General features: G+C 33.5%; 1 protein-coding gene across 10 annotated transcripts in view; it reads right to left on the reverse strand.

Annotated features, from left to right (window-relative positions):
* Positions 1-22,286, reverse strand: part of FAM227B (family with sequence similarity 227 member B) — a 310,848-nt gene that overhangs the window by 30,392 nt on the left and 258,170 nt on the right. For 9 of the 10 annotated variants that reach the window (XM_077127827.1, XM_077127830.1, XM_077127829.1 and 6 more), the window contains 3 exons: positions 4,420-4,517; positions 4,046-4,147; positions 769-944 (listed from right to left, as the gene is read on the reverse strand). In XM_077127827.1, the coding sequence (XP_076983942.1) occupies positions 769-944; positions 4,046-4,147; positions 4,420-4,517 (376 nt within the window). The remainder of the gene's footprint in view (positions 1-768; positions 945-4,045; positions 4,148-4,419; positions 4,518-22,286) is intronic. The other variant, XM_077127828.1, reaches the window with a different exon arrangement.

Below are 22,286 nucleotides of genomic sequence, written 5' to 3' on the forward strand. Positions count from 1 at the left end.
AGCCAAAGAAAACAAAAATACATCTGACTGTCACACCATGTTGTGACACTCAGAAAACAACAGAAGAGCAAAGATGCCATGAGCATGCCTCCACACAGAAGAGTGCAGCCTGAAGTACTGAGTAGGGCACCCATTTACTAAACATTTGTAAAGCTCAACCTCTTCATTATTTCTAATTTTTTTCTGTACACATTCTAGTCTGGAAATCATTGTATTAGATATATCTTTTTGGGGGTATCCAGCTCCCCAGTGAGATTTGGAATGGGATGGAGGTTTGCAGTGGGGACATGTGTTAAGTAGAAAGAACTCTAGGCTCCTCTCCCCTGCTGCAACCAAATAAACTCCATTTTCATTATTTTACATATTGAACTTTCAGATAAATTTTCATTTGAACAAAAGATTCTACAGCCAAACAGATTTGAAAACTCTCTCTGGAGAAGCCCTGGGGGCCCTTGACGCACAGTTCCTATAAATGTTTGAAACTAAACACTAAATGGTAAAGTTATAAAGATGATGTTTTACCGAAGAACTTAATATACAAGTTTTTAAAGTCCCTCGGCTTTTTATTTGCTCTATTTTTCTTGCATGCAAAGTCACAGCCTTAGAGCTAAAAGAGAAAATATTTTAAGCAAACATGGTGCAAAAGTTTTTAACTAAATTAAATGCTAAATAAGAGCATTGATACAAAATACATTCAAGTTTTTCTTAATTGATACACTTAGTAAAGCATTTTGAATATTTTACAAACAAATCTTATGAAAGAGAAACTTTAAAAAAGGATATGGTTCCCGGAATATTTCAGTAAGTTTAGTCTTGGTTTGTTTAGGGGCTTTGGAAATACCAGCTAGTTCATGCATCTTAAGATAATACAAAATCAGTGGACTTTGACCTCCAAAATTGAAGAGAATACTGTTAAACTCTGGACCAGGGCTACTATAATGGGACTATAAGGAGAAGAAAAAAAATCAAGTCCATTATCACTTTTGTGTATTTCTGAAAAACTGTAAATAAAATATAACTGCATTATAACTATAATTAAATTACTGTTAATATATTGAAATAAATAAAAGGAAATTTGTGCAATGCATTCTATTAATTAAAGGGATTTACTAACGTATGAGTTTATGTGAGGCTTTTTTAGCCTTTTGGTTTATCAGCATACTTGAAAATAGGTCAATAGAGTTTATTCAGTCTGAAGACAAAGAGAGAAAGGGGCAGGAAAAATATATGAAGAATTAATGGTCAAAAATTTTCCAAATTTTCTAAATATACCCAAGGATTTGATTGAATTCCAAGTAGGATAAATTCAAAGAGATTCACATCTAGACACAACATAGCCAATGTTTTGAGAGCCAAACACAAAGAGAAAATTCAGTGAAAGGAGACATCACATACAAAGGAACCTCAATAAGACTAACAGCTGATTTTTCATCAGGACAATGGAGGCCAGAAGTTGGTGAGATGGCATTCAAAGTGCTCATAGGAAAAAGATCTGTCAACCAAGTATTCTATGTCTAGAAAACAATATTCATAAATATAATTGCTCCAAGACTGTATTATTGACTTCTTATAAAGGGAAAGGTATATAGCAACTATTCATATTTTAAGTCCTTCCTCAAGTTTTATAATACTTAGATGAGAGATATATTATTGATTGTACTTCCTGGTGAAATAAAACTTAATTCTGATATGCTTTTACTGATACAGAAAGTCTCTTGGGCTTCTTTTGGTAACTTTTCATTATACATGTACTAGCTGGTCCTGCAAGGAACAGTGAAACTATAGTACTATCATAATCAAGAGCAATTTTTGATGATGAAAATTTAATGTTAACATAAGATCTATGTTGTGTTTAATTACCTTCATCTTAACCTTCGCATTTCCCATCAGGCAAGATCCAGTTTGATCGTTAAACTGCATGCAAAATTGGTCCAAACTTAATTGAAATTAAAAGAAAATATTGCCCTGTCTAGAGAGATATCTTGTGATCCCTTTCCTGTTTCTGCTCTGGGTCTTTTAAGATAGAGGTTGTATCTTACAAAAATTCTGGAAATAAAAATTTCTTTTATTTTTATGCTGTTTCAGTTATTAAGTTAGTGAAACCACAGTTCACAGTTTCTGCTTCCTGTAGGAAGATCCATGATTTTTAAGAGTAGTTTGATCAGACATGAGTGGAATTGGATATTAAATACAAAACCAGTGTCTTATGAAGTCTTAGCCATTTCCTCAAATATTTTAAAGTAGAAAGTCCCACATTCCAAAGGAATTCTTGCTAGAGACACTGTAAAGAGCTAAGACAATTAAGAGATACTCCATTGCTTCTATTAATCACACAAATGGTAATGGCAGAACATTTCCAGACAAATTAAGATTCCATAAAACAAGACTTTTACAGTCAAAAGTCATCTCAGCATAAATTTGAAGAACTAGGCAACTCTGCAAACCTTGGAAGAGTCACAAGGAATGAACTAGAAATAGAAAGTTCGAGGGTGTTTTTGGTGCCCAATTTTTTCTGCTAATTTACTAAAGGATGACTGCTGACAAGTACTAGAAAGCTAAACTATTTGATTTTTGAGGTTTGAATGTGTGTCTTGCCAATGCTCATATACTTTTACTGACAGGGAACCCACAGGAACTCATTCAGCATTTGGGCAACTCTGATGCTTCTCTATATTAAGCTAAAATCTGTCTTCCAATAGCTTTCATTTATGGTTAAAAGTTATACTTCTGAAAGTCACACAGAGGAAAGTTTAATCTCTCTTTCCTGTAGTAGCTCTCTACATGTTTGAAAACAGTTTCTATGGTCTCCAGAATCTTTTCTTTTTCATTATTCAAACAATATTGTTTAAAAGCCCTTTGTAATGCTGATTAATTTCTGCTGAGAACACTTCTGTTTGTCTACGCCCTTTTTATGATGCAGGGATTTAAAATGAACATCAATTATTGTTGGTTGATCAGCTCAGAGTATATCCCATTTGTCTACTTCAATAGCCTAAGATTGAAGTGAATTTGGGGACTGACCACATTTTACCATTGACATATACAGAACTTACTGTTAAAATGATTCCTAAATCTTTTTCAGGCATTCTGCTCTAAGTTTAGACTTTATCAATTTACATTTTAATTTTGGATCTTTATACTTTTTCCCCAATCTTTTACCCTATCACTTCAGCCTCTTGTGAGCTTTTGGTCATCCAATGTATGCATGATTCTTCCAAACTTTATGGCTTATACACTTTTATCTAATAAAAGTGGCAACCACATTTTTATCCAGTTGTTGATAAAATAGTTTGTATGGGACAGGGCCAGCAGAGCACAAATATGATGTACTGCCAGACATCTACAGTTTGCTTTCTAATCTTTAACAGTGTCTTCTGAAAAATGTTGTTCATTTACAAATCCATCTGTCCATATTCCTTCCACTTGTAAACAAGGTATAAGAGACCATTTTTAGTGCTAGCTGAAGATCAGATACAAAATTACTATTATATTTCCCTGTTTTCTGAATTTAACAACACTTCCAAAAAGGAAATGGGGTAGTATTGTCATCAAATCCAAATTGACTCCTAGAAATCACTGGTTTCTATCCTAAGTACTCACAATCTATTTTGGCGGAATTGTGAAGGTTGGAATAAGGTGGGAAGAGATTCTGATATACCTCAATTATTAAAGACCAGAAAATAATGAATACTGGCTATTTTAGAAAACAGTTTTTTTTTTTAGAAAATAGTTTTTATATAGGCTTAATTTATAACTTTAAATAATGTTATGATCTAACTAAATAATTCAGGCAAAACTTTAACAATAAATACTGTAACAGATTTAAAGTCTAATTGTCTTAAATCCAAAATTTCATGCCAAATGACTTTCTCAAACCTTAGCTAAAGAAACATGATGTGACAAGTCTATGAGATCTCTTCTTAGGAGACACTGTTAGGAATATGTAGAGACAGCATTCAAGACTCTAGGGTAATAGTATCTAAATGTGGTCAGTTAATTCAGAACCGAGGTTTGAAAGGTGGGACAGGACAACTGCTGCTAATACCTCTTTGAAGTTTTCCCCACAATTTTGACTGATGCTGATTGAGATCAGAGTCATGTGAAAATATCTAGAAAGAATCTCTGAATGCCAATCTGGGAAGAAGCACTGCCAAACAATGTCGTAAGGAAAATATAAATGTTATAAATTTTTTTTCAAATAGGCGATTTCAGAAAAAAATTAAACTTTTTAATATAAAGATTAATATATTAATATCAAATATAAAGATTCAAGCTCCCCAAAATAAATCTCTTTTGATCATTACATTTTCACCCCAACACTGCCTATGTGAAGCTGGATCAATGAATCACATTGCAAAGTAAATAAGTAAAAGCACTTTAAAATAATTCAGTAGCAGCATTTAAAAATAATCTCCAAACCTTTGTTGTCAGTTTTGTTAAGCTTGATTCTTCCTTGGATGTGTGCGCCAAATATGCTCTTGGGTTCTTTAAAATTTTTGTCATATTGAAATCTATAGCTAAAACAGAAAATACAATATTTTCTTAAATTTTGTTTGGTTTAGTTTTTCCACAAAATGTCATGTTACCCCTTGCTTCTCCTAGCAACGCATGCTAAACATGGAGAAAGGTAGAGAGGAATGAAAGAGGGTGAGAATATTGTTATAGCTTGTTCCATCAGAAGAAATGGTGACTATTTAAATAGGGCTTTAGAAATTTTAAAATGTATTTACTTACATTATTTCATGTCATCCTCACAAACAATTCTATGAGTGGAGCAACATTTCCCAGAATGCTTCCCATCTGGAGATGGGAAAACTAAAATGCAGGAAATTCCATGACTTGCTCAAAGTCATCATCTTTCAAGTAGTAGAGGGAGAGGACACAGACCAGGGCCCTACAGTTAAATGCAGTAGGATGCTTAGGCCTTTGCATGTCACAGACCACCATTTCCATATTCTGATAAGACATCTGAAAAAGGATGTCCTTCCTTTAAACCAGCATAAATATGCATGAGGATGTTAAAAAAATCTTAGCTGGGTTTAAAGGAAAGAACTGTATGATTTAACCAGTCATGTCAATCAGCCTAAAAGCACAAATTCACTATAAAGGATATATCAACATAGAACAGAGATAAAAGATGATCTGAGAGGTTTTTCTAGACATCTAAGCAGTGATTATCAGTTGACTGCTTAGCTCTAGGGGTTGCATGTTGATGATAAATAACATCAACATCAACTCATCTTGAGTTGAGGGAAGACTCTTGGATTGCTTTTTTACATTAGACATGCCTGAGTACTAGAGGCAGATAGCATTTATCTCTGGAAGAGATTGCAGTATTGGTTATTGAAGGAAGCTGCATTTAAAATTTTTGAGTAAAACCAAACTTAGATTAAGTTAGAGTTAGAACGGGCAAGAAAGGTAATAAAACATACTATTTTTTTCTTTAAAACATGCTCAGTTTTGTATCATTGCAAATACATAGTTACATGATATTACTTAATTTTATCTTCTATGAACAGACATAATTTTAATATTAAAGGAGCTTCTACTTGATGTCACACCACACCCACAATAAACACCTTTCTCTGCAGATCACCTAATCTTTGTTGTAGAATTATTGTCATCAGATGGCAGTGTACGTTAAGCTACGTGTAATGACAATAGACAGAAAGAAAAAGAGAATAAATGGCAAACAGAATGTGAAGAAATTTTAGGAAAAAGTGCCAAGAAAAAAATTGCAACTTCCTCCACAATAAACAAAAAAACCTACCAAGGTATGGTAAGAGTAATAAACAATTTTAAAACAACTATAAGAGACTTTCATCTACTACTGGAATATAAGGGGAAATAAACAGAGAAAACATAGGTAGCTGCTAGGCAAATAAGAAATAAAACATGAATATTATTTTGTTTCAGTAATAGAGTAAAATGATGAATTCACTTCAAAGAAATTGTTGCAGACCTACAAGTATGTTTTTATGGTCAGATGTGTATTCTCTTATCATGCTTCTCAGATTTTTTTCAGATCCTTACATGCCTATCTTCCCAAATCCCTTCATCTTTCCATCTGCAGGCCCAGCCACTGGTTTGTGTATGAGTTACCCCCCCCCCCAAACAAGTTGCGTCTCCACCCAGCTATGTACAGAGCCATTCTCCCATCTCTCTTTATGTAATTCACGGTCTAAATTGGTAAGTTGAAGCACTTCTTCACATAGCTCTAAAGGAAATGTAAATTCCTTCTTGGGGTAAATTATATACATATAATTATATAATAGTGACTAACTCGCAGAGAGGTTAAAGTGTTCAAGTGTTTTAAATGCACTTTATTAAGTATGAAATACTTGCATATGTAAGGTTATCGTTAGCATTCTTTAGTTTCACCAACTCTGAACTAAATTTAGTATCAAGAACACAAAGATCTTATGTTGTGATAAAAGATGGACTCATATCATCACATTTAGTCTCCAAAGAAAATGTTATATTTTACATATTTTGGTGTCTGGTGGGCTTACTTCCTTATAATTTAATATGGATTGTAGCTGTATCTTCAAGGATTAAATCATTTGCCAGACAAATTATAGATGCAAGACACATATGATTAGATTTATTGAAGTTTTGTCTGAAGACCAAAGTGACAGATAACTAAAACAAAGAACTAGTGTATTTATAAACTAATGCTCTGTGAAGGCAAATATGGCAAACATATTCTAAAACAGAACAGCTTTTAAGCTTAAGATCTGATTAAAGGTGAAGATAAATATTAACCCATTTAAAATTTTTCCTGAAGAATGGAAAACATTTTAAAAACACTAACTACTAAATGGGTTTTAAAGCCAAAACTGGAACATTTTGGATAAATCACCTCCCTTTTCTAAGACTCAGCAGACTTACCTGTAAAATGACAATTGATATTAACCCTATTCTTCCTATTTAAGTGTGGCAGGGTAAGATTAATTTTTTAGAATCTTTGGGACACATAGCTTGCCAAATTTAAGGTATTGTTAAAGATGAGATAAAAGTAAATGGAAACACATGAGTATAAGAATGGTGGAGAGAAGGTGGAACAGATTTGAGAGATGAAAAACAGAAGTGATGTTTACTGTTATAGGAATACATATCATGCAGCACTGAATAGATACGTGAAATGCTTTTCTAATAAACCACACAATTAGTGAACAGAAAATATACTGGTGATGAGGCATTTTAGCAATTCTAACCACTGTGGAACTCTCATTTTTTTTTTTTTTTAGAAACTCTCATTTTGTTAAAAGAGTATTCAATATATTTCTAATTTGCTTTGTTAATAATTTAATCTCAGAAGACAAAGAAAAAATTAATTATAATCAATATAATCTAGCTGATTCTAGCAAATATAGCAAAGACAAGACTCTTGGGAGAGAGTGACATTTGGGGAATATAGTCAAACATATCTTAGTCTTTAGAAAAGTAGTTATTACAAAATTTGTAGAAAACATGGGACCATACGACTAAATTTAGAGAGAATATAGGTACAAAAGATGTAGAAGGATACTATAAAATGAAAATTATGTCTACATGATGATGAGCAATCTTAATGATTACAAAGGGGGTGATATCCTAAGAAAGCTGTGTAGATGCCCAGAAACATTTCTGAGATGATCAGGTTAAAATTAAGCAAATGTAAAAATAATGGGAGGTTGGCATGTACAAGACTCCAAACAGTAAAGCAGATTAGCAAGGAAAGTGTCAGAAGGGCTAATGCTCAGTAAAATAGGCTCACATAAATTGCTAAAGATGAAAAGGGGTTTCTAAAATATTTCCTCAAATGCCCCCCAAAAAGGAAGATACTCAATTTCTTTTTAGATCTGTCCTTTGTGGAAACCTTTTGAAATCATCACTGATGGAACAACCAACAGGGCAAGACAAATAAGAAAATATCGCTGTGTTAAATTATTTCAGATCTCCAGATGTAAATGAATTATATACCAAGGCGCTGAAAAAATACTTGTAAAAACTCAGAACCGCTGTTTACAATTTTTAAGGCATTTTGGAGTCTGGAGGAATTGTCAGAAAATGGAGTTTGTCAAATAACTATTGCTTTGGTTTTTAAAATAATAGATTTCATTTTTAAAATAATAGATGTCATAAACCCATAAACTTAAACCCTGGAAAATTTCCAATTTAATTATTAAATAGTGAGTATGCGAGTTATTAGATAAGAGTATGATAATGTTATGAGGCAGCATAAGAGACCTAAGAATAGGTCATTCTTAAAGAAATTAATCTTCCTAATAGGGCAATAAGATTGATATATCTGGAAAATCTTATAGTATTAACTACTAATTACGTGCTTAAGAGATAGATATTATTGGCTGCCTTCCCAAAGCCGTTCCCTCTTGTCCTTGCTGGCAGAGTCCTGATTTTGCTTAAGGATCTATTCCACCTACATAGGACTGGGACTATTTCTGATGAGTCTGATCTAGTCATGGTATTCCCATTCCCTTTGTTTACCCCCAGCTCCTGGCAACCACTAATCTACTTTTAGTCTCTATGGATTTACCTAATCTGGACATTTCATATCAGTGGAATCAATACAATATGTGGTGTTTTGTGACTGGCTTCTTTCACATAATGTTTTCAAGGTTCATTCATATTGTAGAATACATCAACACTTCATTTCTTTTTTATTGCCAAATAATAATCCACTGTTTATCCATTTATCAATTGACCGGATATTTGGGTTGTTCCCACATATGTGTATAAGCGATTATGAATAATGCTGCTGTGAACATTTGTGTATACGCTTTTGTGTGACATATACTTACTTTCTCTTGGATATATATTAAGAAGTGGAATTGTTGAGTCATATGGTCACTTTGTGTCTAAACTTTGAGGAACTGTAAACTATTTTACAAAGTGGTGACCCTCTTTTACAATCCCATCAGTAATGTGTGAGGGTGCCAATTTCTCCATATCCTTATTACCACATATTAGTGTCTATCATTTCTATTCTAGCTATCCTAGTGGGTGTTATCACATTTTGATTTTCATTTGCCATTCCCAAATGAATGTTGAGCATCTCATAATACTCTTATTGGCCGTTTCTGTGTATATGTGTGTGTATAAACGCCTATTCAAATTCCTTGTTCATTTTTTTTTGTATGCTGTAGTACGGTGGGAGTCACATTTCATTATTTTTCCATGTGAGTATCCTGTTATTGCAGCACCATTTTTTAATTTTTGCTTGCTTTTTGGTTGGTTTGCTTGTTTTGGGAAATTGTGTGGATTGGGACTTGAACTCGGGTCTTCCGCATGACAGGCGAGAATTCTATCGCTGAACTATCCTTTCTTTGTTCATTTTTAAATGGGGTTATTTGTCTTTTTACTGTTGAATTCTTTATATATTCTAGATAGAAGCCCCTTATCAGATACATGATTTGAAAATATTTTCTCCCATTGTATGTGTTGTCCTTCACTTTCTTGATGGTGTCCTTTGAAGCATAAATTTTTAAAATTTTGATGAAGTCCAACTTGTCTATTTTGTCTTTTGTTGCTTGTTTTTTGATGCCATGTGTATCTCAAGGTCATTACAATTTACTCCTATGTTCTTTTCTAGAGTTTTATTGTTTTAGCTGTTACATTTAGATATATGGTCTATTTTGAGTTAATTTTTGGATATGATGTGAATTAGGGGTCCCACTTCATTCTTTTGCATGTGGCGATCCTCTTATCCCGACACTGTTTGGTGAAAAGAATTGGCTGGCACCTTGGTCAAAAATTAATTGCCCCTAAATGTGAAATTTATTTATGGACTCTCAAGTCTATTCCACTGATCAATATACTGTCCTTATACCAACATCACACTGTCTTGATTAATGTAGCTCTACAGTACGTTTTGAAATCGGTGAGTGTGTCCCTCCACCAATTCTTCTTTTACAAGATTGTTTTGGCTATTCTGGTTCCCTTACATTTCCATATGAATTTTATGGTCAAATTATAAACAAGGCAGCTAAGATTTTGATAAAATTGCATTGCATCTATAGATCAATTGGGGGGATATTGCTCTCTTAACAACATTGAATCTTTCCTTTCAAGAATGTAGGATGTCTTTTCATTTGTTTAGGTCTTTGACTTCTTTCAGCAATGTTTTGTATTTTTCAGGGTATAAGACTTGCATTTCTTTCATTAAATTTATTACTAAGTACTTTATTCTTTTTGATAATAATGTAAATGGAATTCTTGTCTTAATTTAAGTTTTTGATTGTTCATTGTTAATGTTTAGAAATATAATTGATTTTAAAGATATTGATCTTTTATCCTGCAACATTGGTGAACTCATTTATTACTTCTAATAATTTTCTCTCTCTCTTTTTTTTTTTTTTTGTTGAACTCCTCAGGATTTCCTATGTTCAAATCAGGTCATCTGTTAATATAGTTTTATTTCCTCCTTTTCAATGTGGATGACTTTTATTTTGTTTTCTTGTGTAATTGACCTGAATAGAGAATGAACATCCTTGTCTTGATTCTGATGTTAGGAAGAAGCATTCAGACTTTCATCAATGAGTATGTTCACTGAGGTTTTCTCAGATGTCCTTTATTAGGTACGGAAGTTCCCTATTCCTAGTTTATTATTGAGTTCTTTTTTTTTACATGGGCAGGCAACAGAATTGAACCCGGGTCTCCAGCATGGCAGGCGACAACTCTGCCACTGAGCCACCATTGCCCGCCCTATCAAGTTCTTTTATTATGAAAGGGTATTGGGATTGTCAAATGTTTTCCCTCATCTTTTGAGATGATAATGTAGATTTTTCTTTTTTCTATTAATTTAGTGTATTACATCGATTTATTTTCATATGTTAAACCAACCTGGAATTCTTGGGATAAATCCCATTTGGTCATGGTTCTAATTCTTTTATATGTTGCTGGATTCAGTTTGTTAGTGCTATGTTGAGTAGTTTTTTTTTTTTGAAATAATGTCAAATTCACAGGGACAGGTGCAAAAATAATCCAAACTCCATACATAGAACTCCAATATACTTTAGCCCAGAAGATACCCAGATCAACCAATTTTAACATTTTGCCACTTTTAGTGTATAATGCTATTTATTATCTATCTAATCTATCAATCATCTATCAATATCTACTTATTTTCTAAACATTTATGAGAGCAAGTTGTTCACATAATACTTGCCCCTTATACACATAATACTCACTTATGTAATCACCTGAAATGCAGTTATCAAGTTCAAGAAATTTAACATTGTTATAAAGCTCAGAGTCTATATTCCAATTTTTTAATGTTCTTTTAAAAATTTACCCCTTCATTCTTAGATCCAATCCAGTTTCAAGTATTAGATTTAATTTTCACTAACTCTTCAGTTTCTCTTTTGTCCTTTTTTCTTCTTTGAATTGTGGAAAGATATATACAACATAAATCTTCCTATCCCAACCCCTCCCAATGATGTCTTTCAGTGGGATTAATTCCATTCACAATGTTGCAGTACTTTCATCACTATTCATTACTAGAACTTTCTCTTCACCCGAAACAGAACCCAGGGGCTCCTGCCCCCATGCCTGGCAACGTGTACTTTAATTTCTGTCTCTATGATTTTTCCTGTTCTCTGATATTTCCTTTATGGTTACCAAGGGGGTTAAATTTAACATACTAAATTTGTAACAATTCATTTGCGTTGATACCAACTTAGCTTCAATAAAATATATAAACTTCTTATACCCCACTTCTGCCCACCTTTATGTAGTTTTTGTCACAAATGACATATTTATAATTATGAGTACAAAAATGATTGGTTCCTCATTATATTTTAAAATCTTATGGAAAGTAAGCAGTAGAGTTACAAATTAAAAATATCCATGTATTTATATTTATATTCACCATTGTCATTATCTTTACTAAAATTGTTATTTCTTTATGTAGCTTCAGTCAATTGTTTAGTATCCCTTCCTTTCAGCTGCAGAACTCACATTAGCATTTCGTATAGGGACAACCCACTTGTGACAAATTCCCTTGGTTTTTGTTTATCTGGGAATGTCTTAATCTCCCCTCATTTTTGAAAGACAGTTTTGCTGGATGTAGAACTCTTGGTTGTCAGCTTTTTGCTTTTAGCACTTTAAATGTCTTCCTGTTGCCTTCTTGCCTCCATGGTTTCTGATGGGAAATCACTACTTAATCTTGTTGCAACTCTCTTGTACATGATGTGTTAATTCTCACCTGTGGCTTTCAGAATTCTTTCCTTATCTTTGGCATTCAACAGCTTCATTATAACATGGCACAGCATGGATTTACTTGGGTTTATCTTGTTTGGAGTTCACTGAACATCTTGGATGTATATATTTTTGTCTTTTGTTAAATTCAAGAAGTTTTCAGCCATTATTTCTTTGAGTATTCTCTCTGCCTTTCTCTTTTTGTTATCCTTCTTGTACTCCTTCACAGCTCATAAATTGGTATGTTTGCTTGACGGTGTCCCACAGGTTCTTCAGACTCTGTTCACTTTTCTTCATTCTTTCTTCTTTCTACTCCTCAGACTGGATGATTTCAATGATCTTATCATAAATTCCACTGATTCTTTCTTTTGCCAGCTCCAATCCATTCTAGGGAATTTTAAGTTTCTGTTACTGTGATTTTCAGCTCTGGTTTCATAATTTTTTCTCTATATTGATATTCTCTTTGTGTTCATCTATTGTTTTCCCTGATTTCCTTTCCTGATTTGTCCATGTATTTCTTTAGTGCTTTGAGCATATTTAGGACTATTTTTAAAGTCTTGAGTGTCCCTGATTTGCTCTTCCTCAATGATGATTTCTAATGCTTTAGTTGTCTCCTTTGCATGGGCCATCACTTCCTATTTCTCTGTAAGTTTTGTAATTTTTCGTTGAAACCTGGATATTTTGATATTTTAAGATGTTATCACTGGAATTTAGACACTGAGGTGTCTGTTCCAAAAGTATCTAGCTAATTTTATGACAGACTTCTCTTGATTGCCAGGAGGCACCAAAAAATTAAAAATAAAAATAAAACACCTTTCCCAGCCTTTACAGATTGACCTGTGTGGGTGTTCTCCATCAGAACTTATCCATAAAAAGAGTTTAGAGAATAGCTCCAGGCCAAAGCATAGGGTCCCCGCTGTTCCTTTCTACACGTATGTCTTGTCTTGAGCATGCATGTTCGGCCCTGAAAATTCTTCCATTTATGTGATTACAAATGTCCCCTCTTGCTAGGAAACAGTTCCTGATGGTCTTGGGCACTGTCCTATAGCTATAAATACCCTTTCCTGAGGTAGCCATTGTCTGCTTTCTCACAGCATTCTGTAGGAGAGCTCTGTTGGGTGTTTTCTACTCACAAGGCATGCTGTGTGTGGGACATTAAGTCCCTTAAGTCACCACCACAGAGACTGGGACAAACATACATGCTCTCAGTATGTTCACAAGAGTTACACTGCTCCCTCTGGAATCTGTATCAGGAACCAGCACTGGGAGCTCAGGCTGGTTCTGCTGAGCTAGTGAGGGTGGGGGGTGGGGCAACCAGTGTGTCATAAGATCCTACTGCATTTAAGTAGCCTTTAAAAAAAAATTCAGCTCTCATCTTTGTGCTGCAGCTCTTTAACTGTTTTCTGGAACTTTGAGAAAGTTGTTATTGCTGGTTCTTGTTAGTTCTTCAAAGCTTCTGTTCGGGAAGAAGCCCTGAAGTTTCTCACTCTGCCATCTTGATTGGGGTATGGCCTTGTTGAGTATTTTTGTCTCTATATTCATGAGGGATATTTGTCTACAGTTTCCTTTTCTTGTGATGTCGTTGTTTGGTTTTGGTATCAGTGTAATATTGGCTTCCTAGGGAAAGTTTGAATGTGTCCTTCTATTTTTTGGAAGTATTTGTAAACTTGTAATTTTCCTTTGACTGGTAGACTACACCAAGGAAGCTGTCTAGACCTGGGCTTTTCTTTGTGGGAAGTTTTTAAATTGGTCATTTAATCTCTTTTCTCATTAGAGTTTTATTTAGATTTCCTATTACTTCTTGAGTCAGTTTGGTAGTTTATGTCTTTCAAGTATTTTCTCCATTTTATTTTGATTATTTAATTTGTAACCATATAGTTGTTTATAGTATTAACTTATAGTCATTTACATTTCGGTAAGGTTGATAATAATGGCCCTTTTTCATTCCTGGTTTTAATAATCTGATTATTTTCTCTCTCTTTTTGATTAATTTAGCTAAAGCTTTGTTAGTGTAGTTGGTCTTTTCAATTAACCAAATATAGTTTCAATGATCATCTCTATCATGTTTCTAGTCTCCTTTTCTGCCATAATCTTTGTTCTTTCCTTTCTGCTTTCATTTTTCTAACAATAGAATATCTATTAATGAAATTCTTCATGCTGATTAAAGCTATGTATTCAATAAAATTCAATATCCAGTCCAAATAAAATACTAAATACACTAATAAAACAAAGTTACTTCTTTAACATAATAAAGAATGTCTATCTTGAAATAAAATTTCAAAATCATATTTGAAAGAAAATAATTTGAGGAATGCCCGTTAAAGCTAGAGGAAAAATTTCGATTCTCACTGAGGTAGATATGTAAATTGACTCATTTAACTTTCCTTAAATCTCTTTCTCCATTTGTCTTTTTCTACTCTAGCCAAATGCTTCAGTTTCTTATCTACTCTGAAGCTCACTTTTGCCCACGTGAAGCTTCTCAGGAGAGTTTCATTATCCAAATAAATAGGCAAAGCTTGATAAGGAAAAGACATTTGCAGTTGGCTTGATGCTCTTGCACTTTTTCCCTATGTGAAATGTGGATTGAATGCCTAGGTGTACAGCAATTTCTAGTGACAATGAGGATAAAGGTCACATGATAAGGATTTAATACAAGAATATATAAAAATATGATTCCTTTGGCGACATCCTTGAGCAGTGATGTCTACCTTCATATTTCCTAACTTGTTTAAGTGACAATTATAAAGTGTTCCATGTTTTCAGACAGTTGAAATCCCAATAGATATTCTCACTTTTTCAACTATTGTTTAACACTACTCTGAAAATTCTAGCCAATTCAATAAGCCAAGAAAAAGTAATAAGAACTATAAATGCTGGAATATTGAAGGGAGCATTATTATGACTTTTTTTTACAATTGACATTATTGTCTTCCTAGAAAATCCAGGATAATAACTTGGAACATTATTAATTAAGAGTTTAGTTACATAAATATAAATATATAAAAATCTCTGGCTGTTCTCAATGTAAGCAACCAGCTAGACAATAAAAGTTTAAAATATTTCTAATTTAGAAAAATATAAAATGTGTAGGAAAAAACTATTTAAGAAATGCATAGGACCTAGAAGAATAGAATTACAAATTAAAGAGAAATCTAATATTTCTGAATGTGGGGAATAAATAATACAAAGGTGTAATTTCTCCCTCAAATAATTTCTGAATTCCATAAATTCAAAACAAATTATTCATGAATTTCGTTGGGGGCAGAAATATGCATGAAATAGTGAAAAAGAATGAGGGAGGAATTTCTCTGCCAGATATTGAATAGCAATAATGATTAAAACAGTATGGTGCTAAAATAAAGTTAAGGAAAGAAATCATTAGACCAGAGTAACATAACTTACCATTTGATGCAAACATTAGTTTTGTATTTAATAATGTGACATTCCTAATCATTAAGAAAAGATAAATCATTGAATAAAAGCAAAGGGAAATGCTCTCTTTAGAAAAAACAAGTTAGATTTCTACCTCCCATAACATACTGAAATAAAATTTCTTTCCTTTTTTTCTTATTCTCCATCTTGGTGGAGAAATAGTTCAAGTCCACCTACAAAGGTACATAAATATTTCAAAATAGCATGCATTAAAAGTGGAATGACAGAACTGAGAGAAACATGGTGGGAGCAAAGTGGTCCAGGAATAGCTCTCAAAATGCAAATTGTTTTAAACAGCCAACTCAAACAAGAACATCTTATTCGTTACATTCTTCATAGTGTCCACAAAAGAAAAAAGAAAAATTTCTGGGAAGGTTTCCAGTACTTTTTGGCACTAAGGTGAGATGGCACTCTCATTTTATGGAGGGCTTATAGAGAAAAGGTAGTTGATAAATATTTTGAAGAAATCTTTACCACAAAGACAATGAGTTTCCCAACCTTTTAAAAAATAACAAATCCTACATACAAGCTGAGCATAATTAATAGCAAATAACAATTTAGCTCCAGCATTTTGAGGTGTCCCACTATTACATAATTCAGGCATTCCGACACAAAATAGACTATTGATGGATTGAAGAGGGAAATGTAGGGGGAAAGCAGAAACATAAATGAAGTAGAAGAAAGCATAAGTATAGGTGGTAGAAGGCTACAAAGAAAAGATTACAGAGCAAAAAAATTAATGTTTTGTTGTCTAAAATTTCAAAACTTCTGTTAACAAAAAAGCACCACAAAATAAAAACTGCAGAACATATTTCTACTGGAAAGACAGATGAAATGAAAACTAGGTGAAGAACATAAAAATTAAGTCATAAAAGAGAAGTAAAATTGCCATGTGTTCTTTTGGAAAGAAGTTCAATTTCACCAGTAACCAAAGAAATTAAATTACTGGTGATACACCTTTATTTTTTAATTGAGAAAAGAAAAAGAAAACAAAGCACAATGTTGTTGAGACTCAATTGTAATATCGTATGCCATTGACGGCCACAGTTTTCCCTACCATTATAATATACTCCCCACACCTCAGGGACCCCTCTCTTTGAAAAAAGGGCAACAGCTCTTCTCCTCCAAGGAATTTCTATTTCTTTGGACTCTTTAACTTCTCAACCACTTTGCATCAAGTATTACAGGTGAAGTACTCCTCCTAAGGAATTTTCTTGACAGCACTACTCCTGTCCCCATCTTTAACAGGCTGGAGGTGGGCTAATGTCCTCCACAGTGGTGTAGGGCCTCTCTTTACGATGTGGGGTACTTCGCACCTATTGATTTGCCATCAACCTTTGTGACTGCAGAGGACACTCAGAAACAAGTCTCTTTTTGATACCCTATTCCATAGTTTGAATGGATTTATATGACGACCAAAAGAGCTTTCATTAAGACACTTCCATTAACTCCTCAGTTTCTCAAGGGTAAATTATTTGGGGCATTACCAGCAAAATCTTCTATACATTCAGATTATCAGTGATTCTGTCAATATTCATTCAGTTCACACTGAGTGTTAACTATGTGCTCAAGGCCTGATCTACAAGAAGACAGGGTTCATTAGCTGTGGTGGCGGTAGTGGTGTCCAGACATATTCTCAGATAATTGCAATGCAATGTGATAGCACATAGAAGAAAAGATGGAAGGGCCACAAAAACAGTGATCCTCTTACTTCCAGGGCAATTGGGAATTGCAAAGAATGGAGAAAATGTGTTTTCTACCTACTAAATTACTTAAAAAGTCACATTACACTAGATTGGCCTAATGTCATTTCTACCATTCAAATTTTAGAGAAATTGTGGTATAAATTGCTCTACTGTGACTGACAATAGTCTAGGTTTTAGATCCAAGATGTAAAAAAATAAGATATGTATTGAAGTGTTAATATTTACGTTAAATCTTTTTCCTTCTTTTCTTAATGTGTTTTAAACATTTTCAATAGTTACTTTGACAGTATGCTCTTCATTCATTGGAGAATTAATTTACTGTGACAATATTTTAAATGTATTATCTTATAAATATTATTCTATTTGTCAACCCATGGCTCCTGATTTTTCTTCAAAAAATATCTTAGCTTTCCCTGGTGAATGGTCCACCAATGGTAGAACATTTTGGGATCTTTCTCTCCATCTAAAAACTGATCTAAAAGTGCTTAAGTCCTATCTAAAGATACTTCTTAGTGCAATTCCACTCAGAATTCAAGCATCTTCTCCTCAGGCTGGGCCTTCTCTAAAAGGATACATCAATCCTAATTCCCACTTGACCTAACCTGCATACTGAGGCAGCATAGATTAGCAGTTAAGCACAAAGGCCTTGGGGTCAGATGGACACAAATAAAATGCCAGCTCTGTTATTGGTTGGATGAGTGATCTTGGGCAAATTAATTTCTTTAAGTTTCAGTTTCCTCAAATATTATGAGAAGATGATATTGATACTCATCTTGTAGACTTATTAGATAGATATCATGAAGTCATGTATGCAAAGCACAATGCCTGGCATATTGTAAGGGTTATATAAATGTTAGTTAATTGTTATTAATATTATTCCTTAAGAGATAAAACTTCAAATTCACTATTACCTCATATTTAAAAAGTTTGCTGAGAGAAACAATATGTATTGACGTGTGACTGAATTTTTATTCTTCTAGAATATCTAAAATATATTATTGACTTAAGGTAGACTAGCAAAGAATTATGTATTAGAACTGAATTTTTCTGGTCACCTATCTTTATGTTCTTGGTCAACACAATGCAATGCTACAGATTCAGCTGTTTTTACTATTTATTTTCTGTGTCAACTTAGTTCATTACATTATACAGATCTTTTCTAGAGAGGGTATGGTAATCCATTGGATTGTTCAGAAATATTCACCTTCTCCTTCCAGGAATTTGGCAGGACTGTAAACTTGTATCCTCTTTGAAGATAAGCATGGCTATGCAGCTTGCTCTGGGCAAAAACTAATAAAGTTATCAGCAAAAAGTGATGTGCTCTAACAGCCGGTTTCACAGGTCTCTGAGTCCTCTTCCCTCTGCTGTAATGACTGTGGTGAGTGAGGTGGACCTCCTTCTGCCTTGGTCTCTTAGTTACAACCCAAGGTAGAGGCCCTAACCCTGCTATAATGGACACACAGTGTGAATGAAAAACTAAACTTTGTTAGTCTAAGCCACTAAGATTTTGTTGGTGGTTGTTACCATAGTATAATCTAGCCTATCCTGGTTGATACAGGGGTCCACAAGAAAACAAATTCTGTGAGTTTTTATTTTACGGATACTGTCCAATTATGCAAGTGACTGACATTTCCTTTGCCTTGGCAGATAGAAAACTTAGAGCTATCCAAGTTTGTGGACCAAGTCTAGCAAAAGTAATGTCCAGCAGCCCAGTTTACACTTGGTTATGCACTTCTTCATTTGTAAAAGTGAGGTCTTTAAAACAATTTTTAATTTAATGGCAAATTGTATTAAAATTATAATAAATTATAAACTATATTAGTCAAAAGTTTGATTATATTTAAATTATATTATAAATTATAAACTTTAAATCACCTTAATTTAAAGTTACATAAAATCATATTTTAAAAACTGCATTTTAATTTTAAATTAAGTTGTTAATTTTAAATATTAATATATGAAATTATATTAATTTAGAATTTAACATATTTTCAGTTAATAAATTTTAAGGAGGTAGATAAAATTAATATACATTTATTAAGTGAGAAAAACACAAAAGTGATTTCTTGAGACTAATTCTGCTATTTTTCATTTATTCATTTTTTTCATGCATTCATTCAAACTCAAAAATAAAGGATATAGTCTCCGGCTTTTGTAGCCAATTATAACTAAATAATTGATAAAATATATACAATGTATATCATACTTGTTGAAAATTCAGTATCTATTACAAAGTTAATATGAGATGAAGGGGCAGATAGATTGTATCATAAATAAAAGTTTAAGGGTGAGACAGAGACTGTGGAATGAGATGGTCAGAGAAGGCTCAGTATCTTAAAATGGATAGGATTTCAAGGAGTCAGATGCAGAGAAAGAATTCACGCCAGTGTTGTGTGTACACAGAGGTAGAGTTAGGCAACAAGACATTTGGACAGGATCATGAAGAGACCACTTTGGCTGCAGCAAGGGACTTGCTCTTACTTAAAAAATTTGAAGAAGAGCAAAGGAGAGTGAGATGGATCAGGTTTTTAAAATGGATCTGTGAGGAAATAATACATTGAACTCAAATCTTTGTGAATCACTGAAATAATTGGTGGATAATTACAAATTTACTTACATATCATATGTAGTTGCTTAAAAATGTGAGTGATGTGGAGTACTCCTTAAACCATAAGTTGTTAATGAGCCTAGTCATTTCAAATTGTTATAAACATCATTTCCCCATGGGTTGTTTATAAAGGACAAAGGTGACATAATTATCTATTGGAAGTTGAAAGCAAACTTTTCTTTTTCTGCTTATGTAATAATTTAAAGATGTTTCCCTAGGGCTCCAAACTTTTTGTTAGCCTAGCAACTGGATGGACCAGTCCTGCAACCATCAAACTGATGGAGGAAAGAGAAACCAAGAAATGCATTACCATAGAGGAATAAAATGGACCATTTTAAATTTAAAAATGCAAAACTGTGAAGTAGTGAAGTCCAAATGGTAAAGAATCACATTTTCAGGAGGTCAGGGTTATGTATGCTTTATATGAAATAAATATGCTTCTTTCCAAATGTGGGTGTAGGGGTGTAAAGAAGAGGGAAGAAAACTTTTGCAAGAGCTCATTCTGTTTTCCTCTTAGTGTAAATATTAAATGGAGGGTGCTCTTTGTTCACAGTCATTGTGTGCTAATGGTAAAAATGCTAGCAGAGTCCAAGTGACGCAGTGTCAGTTCCCCACACTTTTACCAAATTCTTTCCATCAGAATGTTTACTGTAAGTCACACTTCTGTACTGAACAAAGAAAGCAGCATTTTGTTCCATTATTAAAAAAAATAAATTATAGGGTCTTAAACTTTTTCACTGGGTGGATTCTTAGTACTCTCTACTAACTAAGCCTTAAGTCCATATTCCAAGATCAAATTTGCAAAATTTGGTTCTGCTTTTAATTAAGCCAAACTCTTTCTAAGTGAATGAGAGATTAACAGTTAAAATGAATGGTTAGAATAAGAATTGGCTCTTCTGAGGCTGTTAATCCCAATTTCTTTGATCTGGTTACCATTAGACTCCTACCCTGACTGCTAAGACTTACTGAATCCGAATGTAATCAAATCAATCATAACAAGAGGAGGAACACCATCAGAAACTTCATTTGCAAGACCACAAGACTCTGATAGAATTTATGAAAACTGTGAATTAGTATCTTGGGTAAATCTGTCCCTAATGATACTTCCTCGGGGAGAAAGACTGAGTTCTACCGCAACATGGTCTAAGAACCAATTTTATTTTAAAATTAATTGGTACCACAATAGTACAGTGAAAAGTGCATGGGGAAAAACAGAGGGTATAAAGCAGTGTTCATTCAATGTCAAAGAACATAAGAAACACCTGGGAATCTTTAAAATGCAGTTTTTGATGTGGTAGGTCTGGGGTGGAGTTTAATAATATCCCAGGTATGAATAATGCTACTGGTCTGTGGCATTCCTTTGAGCATCAAAAGAATAGAGATCACAGAGTTAAAACAGCTCTTCTCTAATGATATAACTTTGAAACTGTGTCCTCAGCTATAAAATGGTACCATCAATACCAATCTCATAGCTTGCTGGAGAAATAAACAAGATGTTTGTGAGGTGCCTGGTAAATAGGTGGTTCTTATATGTTGGTTACTTTCTTTAATCCCTTCCTCTATACTCACCCCCACTCTTTTCTCTAAAAGAGCAGAGGAAAGATATATTTGAGCTAAAAATTTACTTGAGTTGATTTTTTGATCCTTGAATTTTTCTCTGTAGTCAAACAATGATAGCCCCCACCTGGGTTGCAATCATGAAGTCATATTCTGAAGTGGTGTTCTCTAGTCAGAAAGTGTAAACTCTCCATTCTGGAAGAATGCATCTGATTAAGCTACAGAACAGCAATGTAGTATGTGAAAGCATCTTGCCATTGCTCAAGAGCATTACTTAAGAGCAATGACAAAAATGCTTTTGAATGTCCACATGCACTAACACCAAGCTAGCAAAGCTGCTCAAAGTATGATGGAAAGGAAAATTGCAATTAAGCTTCAGAAAAGTTGTATCTTCATGATGAACACAACATTCTTAGAAGTATACTTAAATAAAATCGATTTTCTCCCATGCCAAACATGTTTAGAATGCTTGAGTGTCACTAAAAGGAAAGGGAACAAATGGTTCTTTCCATAAGGACCTCTATTATTTAATAAGTACATGTATGTTAGCTTGCTTCCAGATATTATTCACAAGAAAATAAAAATCTCCTTGGGAGGTCAGGAAAAACAAAGGGATGTTGAAAGTAAAATGCAATTCTGTATCTGTAGTTCATAAACACTTCCCCTGGCTCCTTTGTCTACTCACAATTTTTGCCTATTTCCCCTCCTCATTTACATAATTTTAAATCTTTCCTTTAACTATACTGTGGGCTCTCCTCCCATTTTAAAGTTTTCTATATTAT

The sequence above is a fragment of the Tamandua tetradactyla genome, chromosome 14 (assembly GCF_023851605.1).
Source record: "Tamandua tetradactyla isolate mTamTet1 chromosome 14, mTamTet1.pri, whole genome shotgun sequence".
Lineage (NCBI taxonomy): Eukaryota > Metazoa > Chordata > Mammalia > Pilosa > Myrmecophagidae > Tamandua > Tamandua tetradactyla.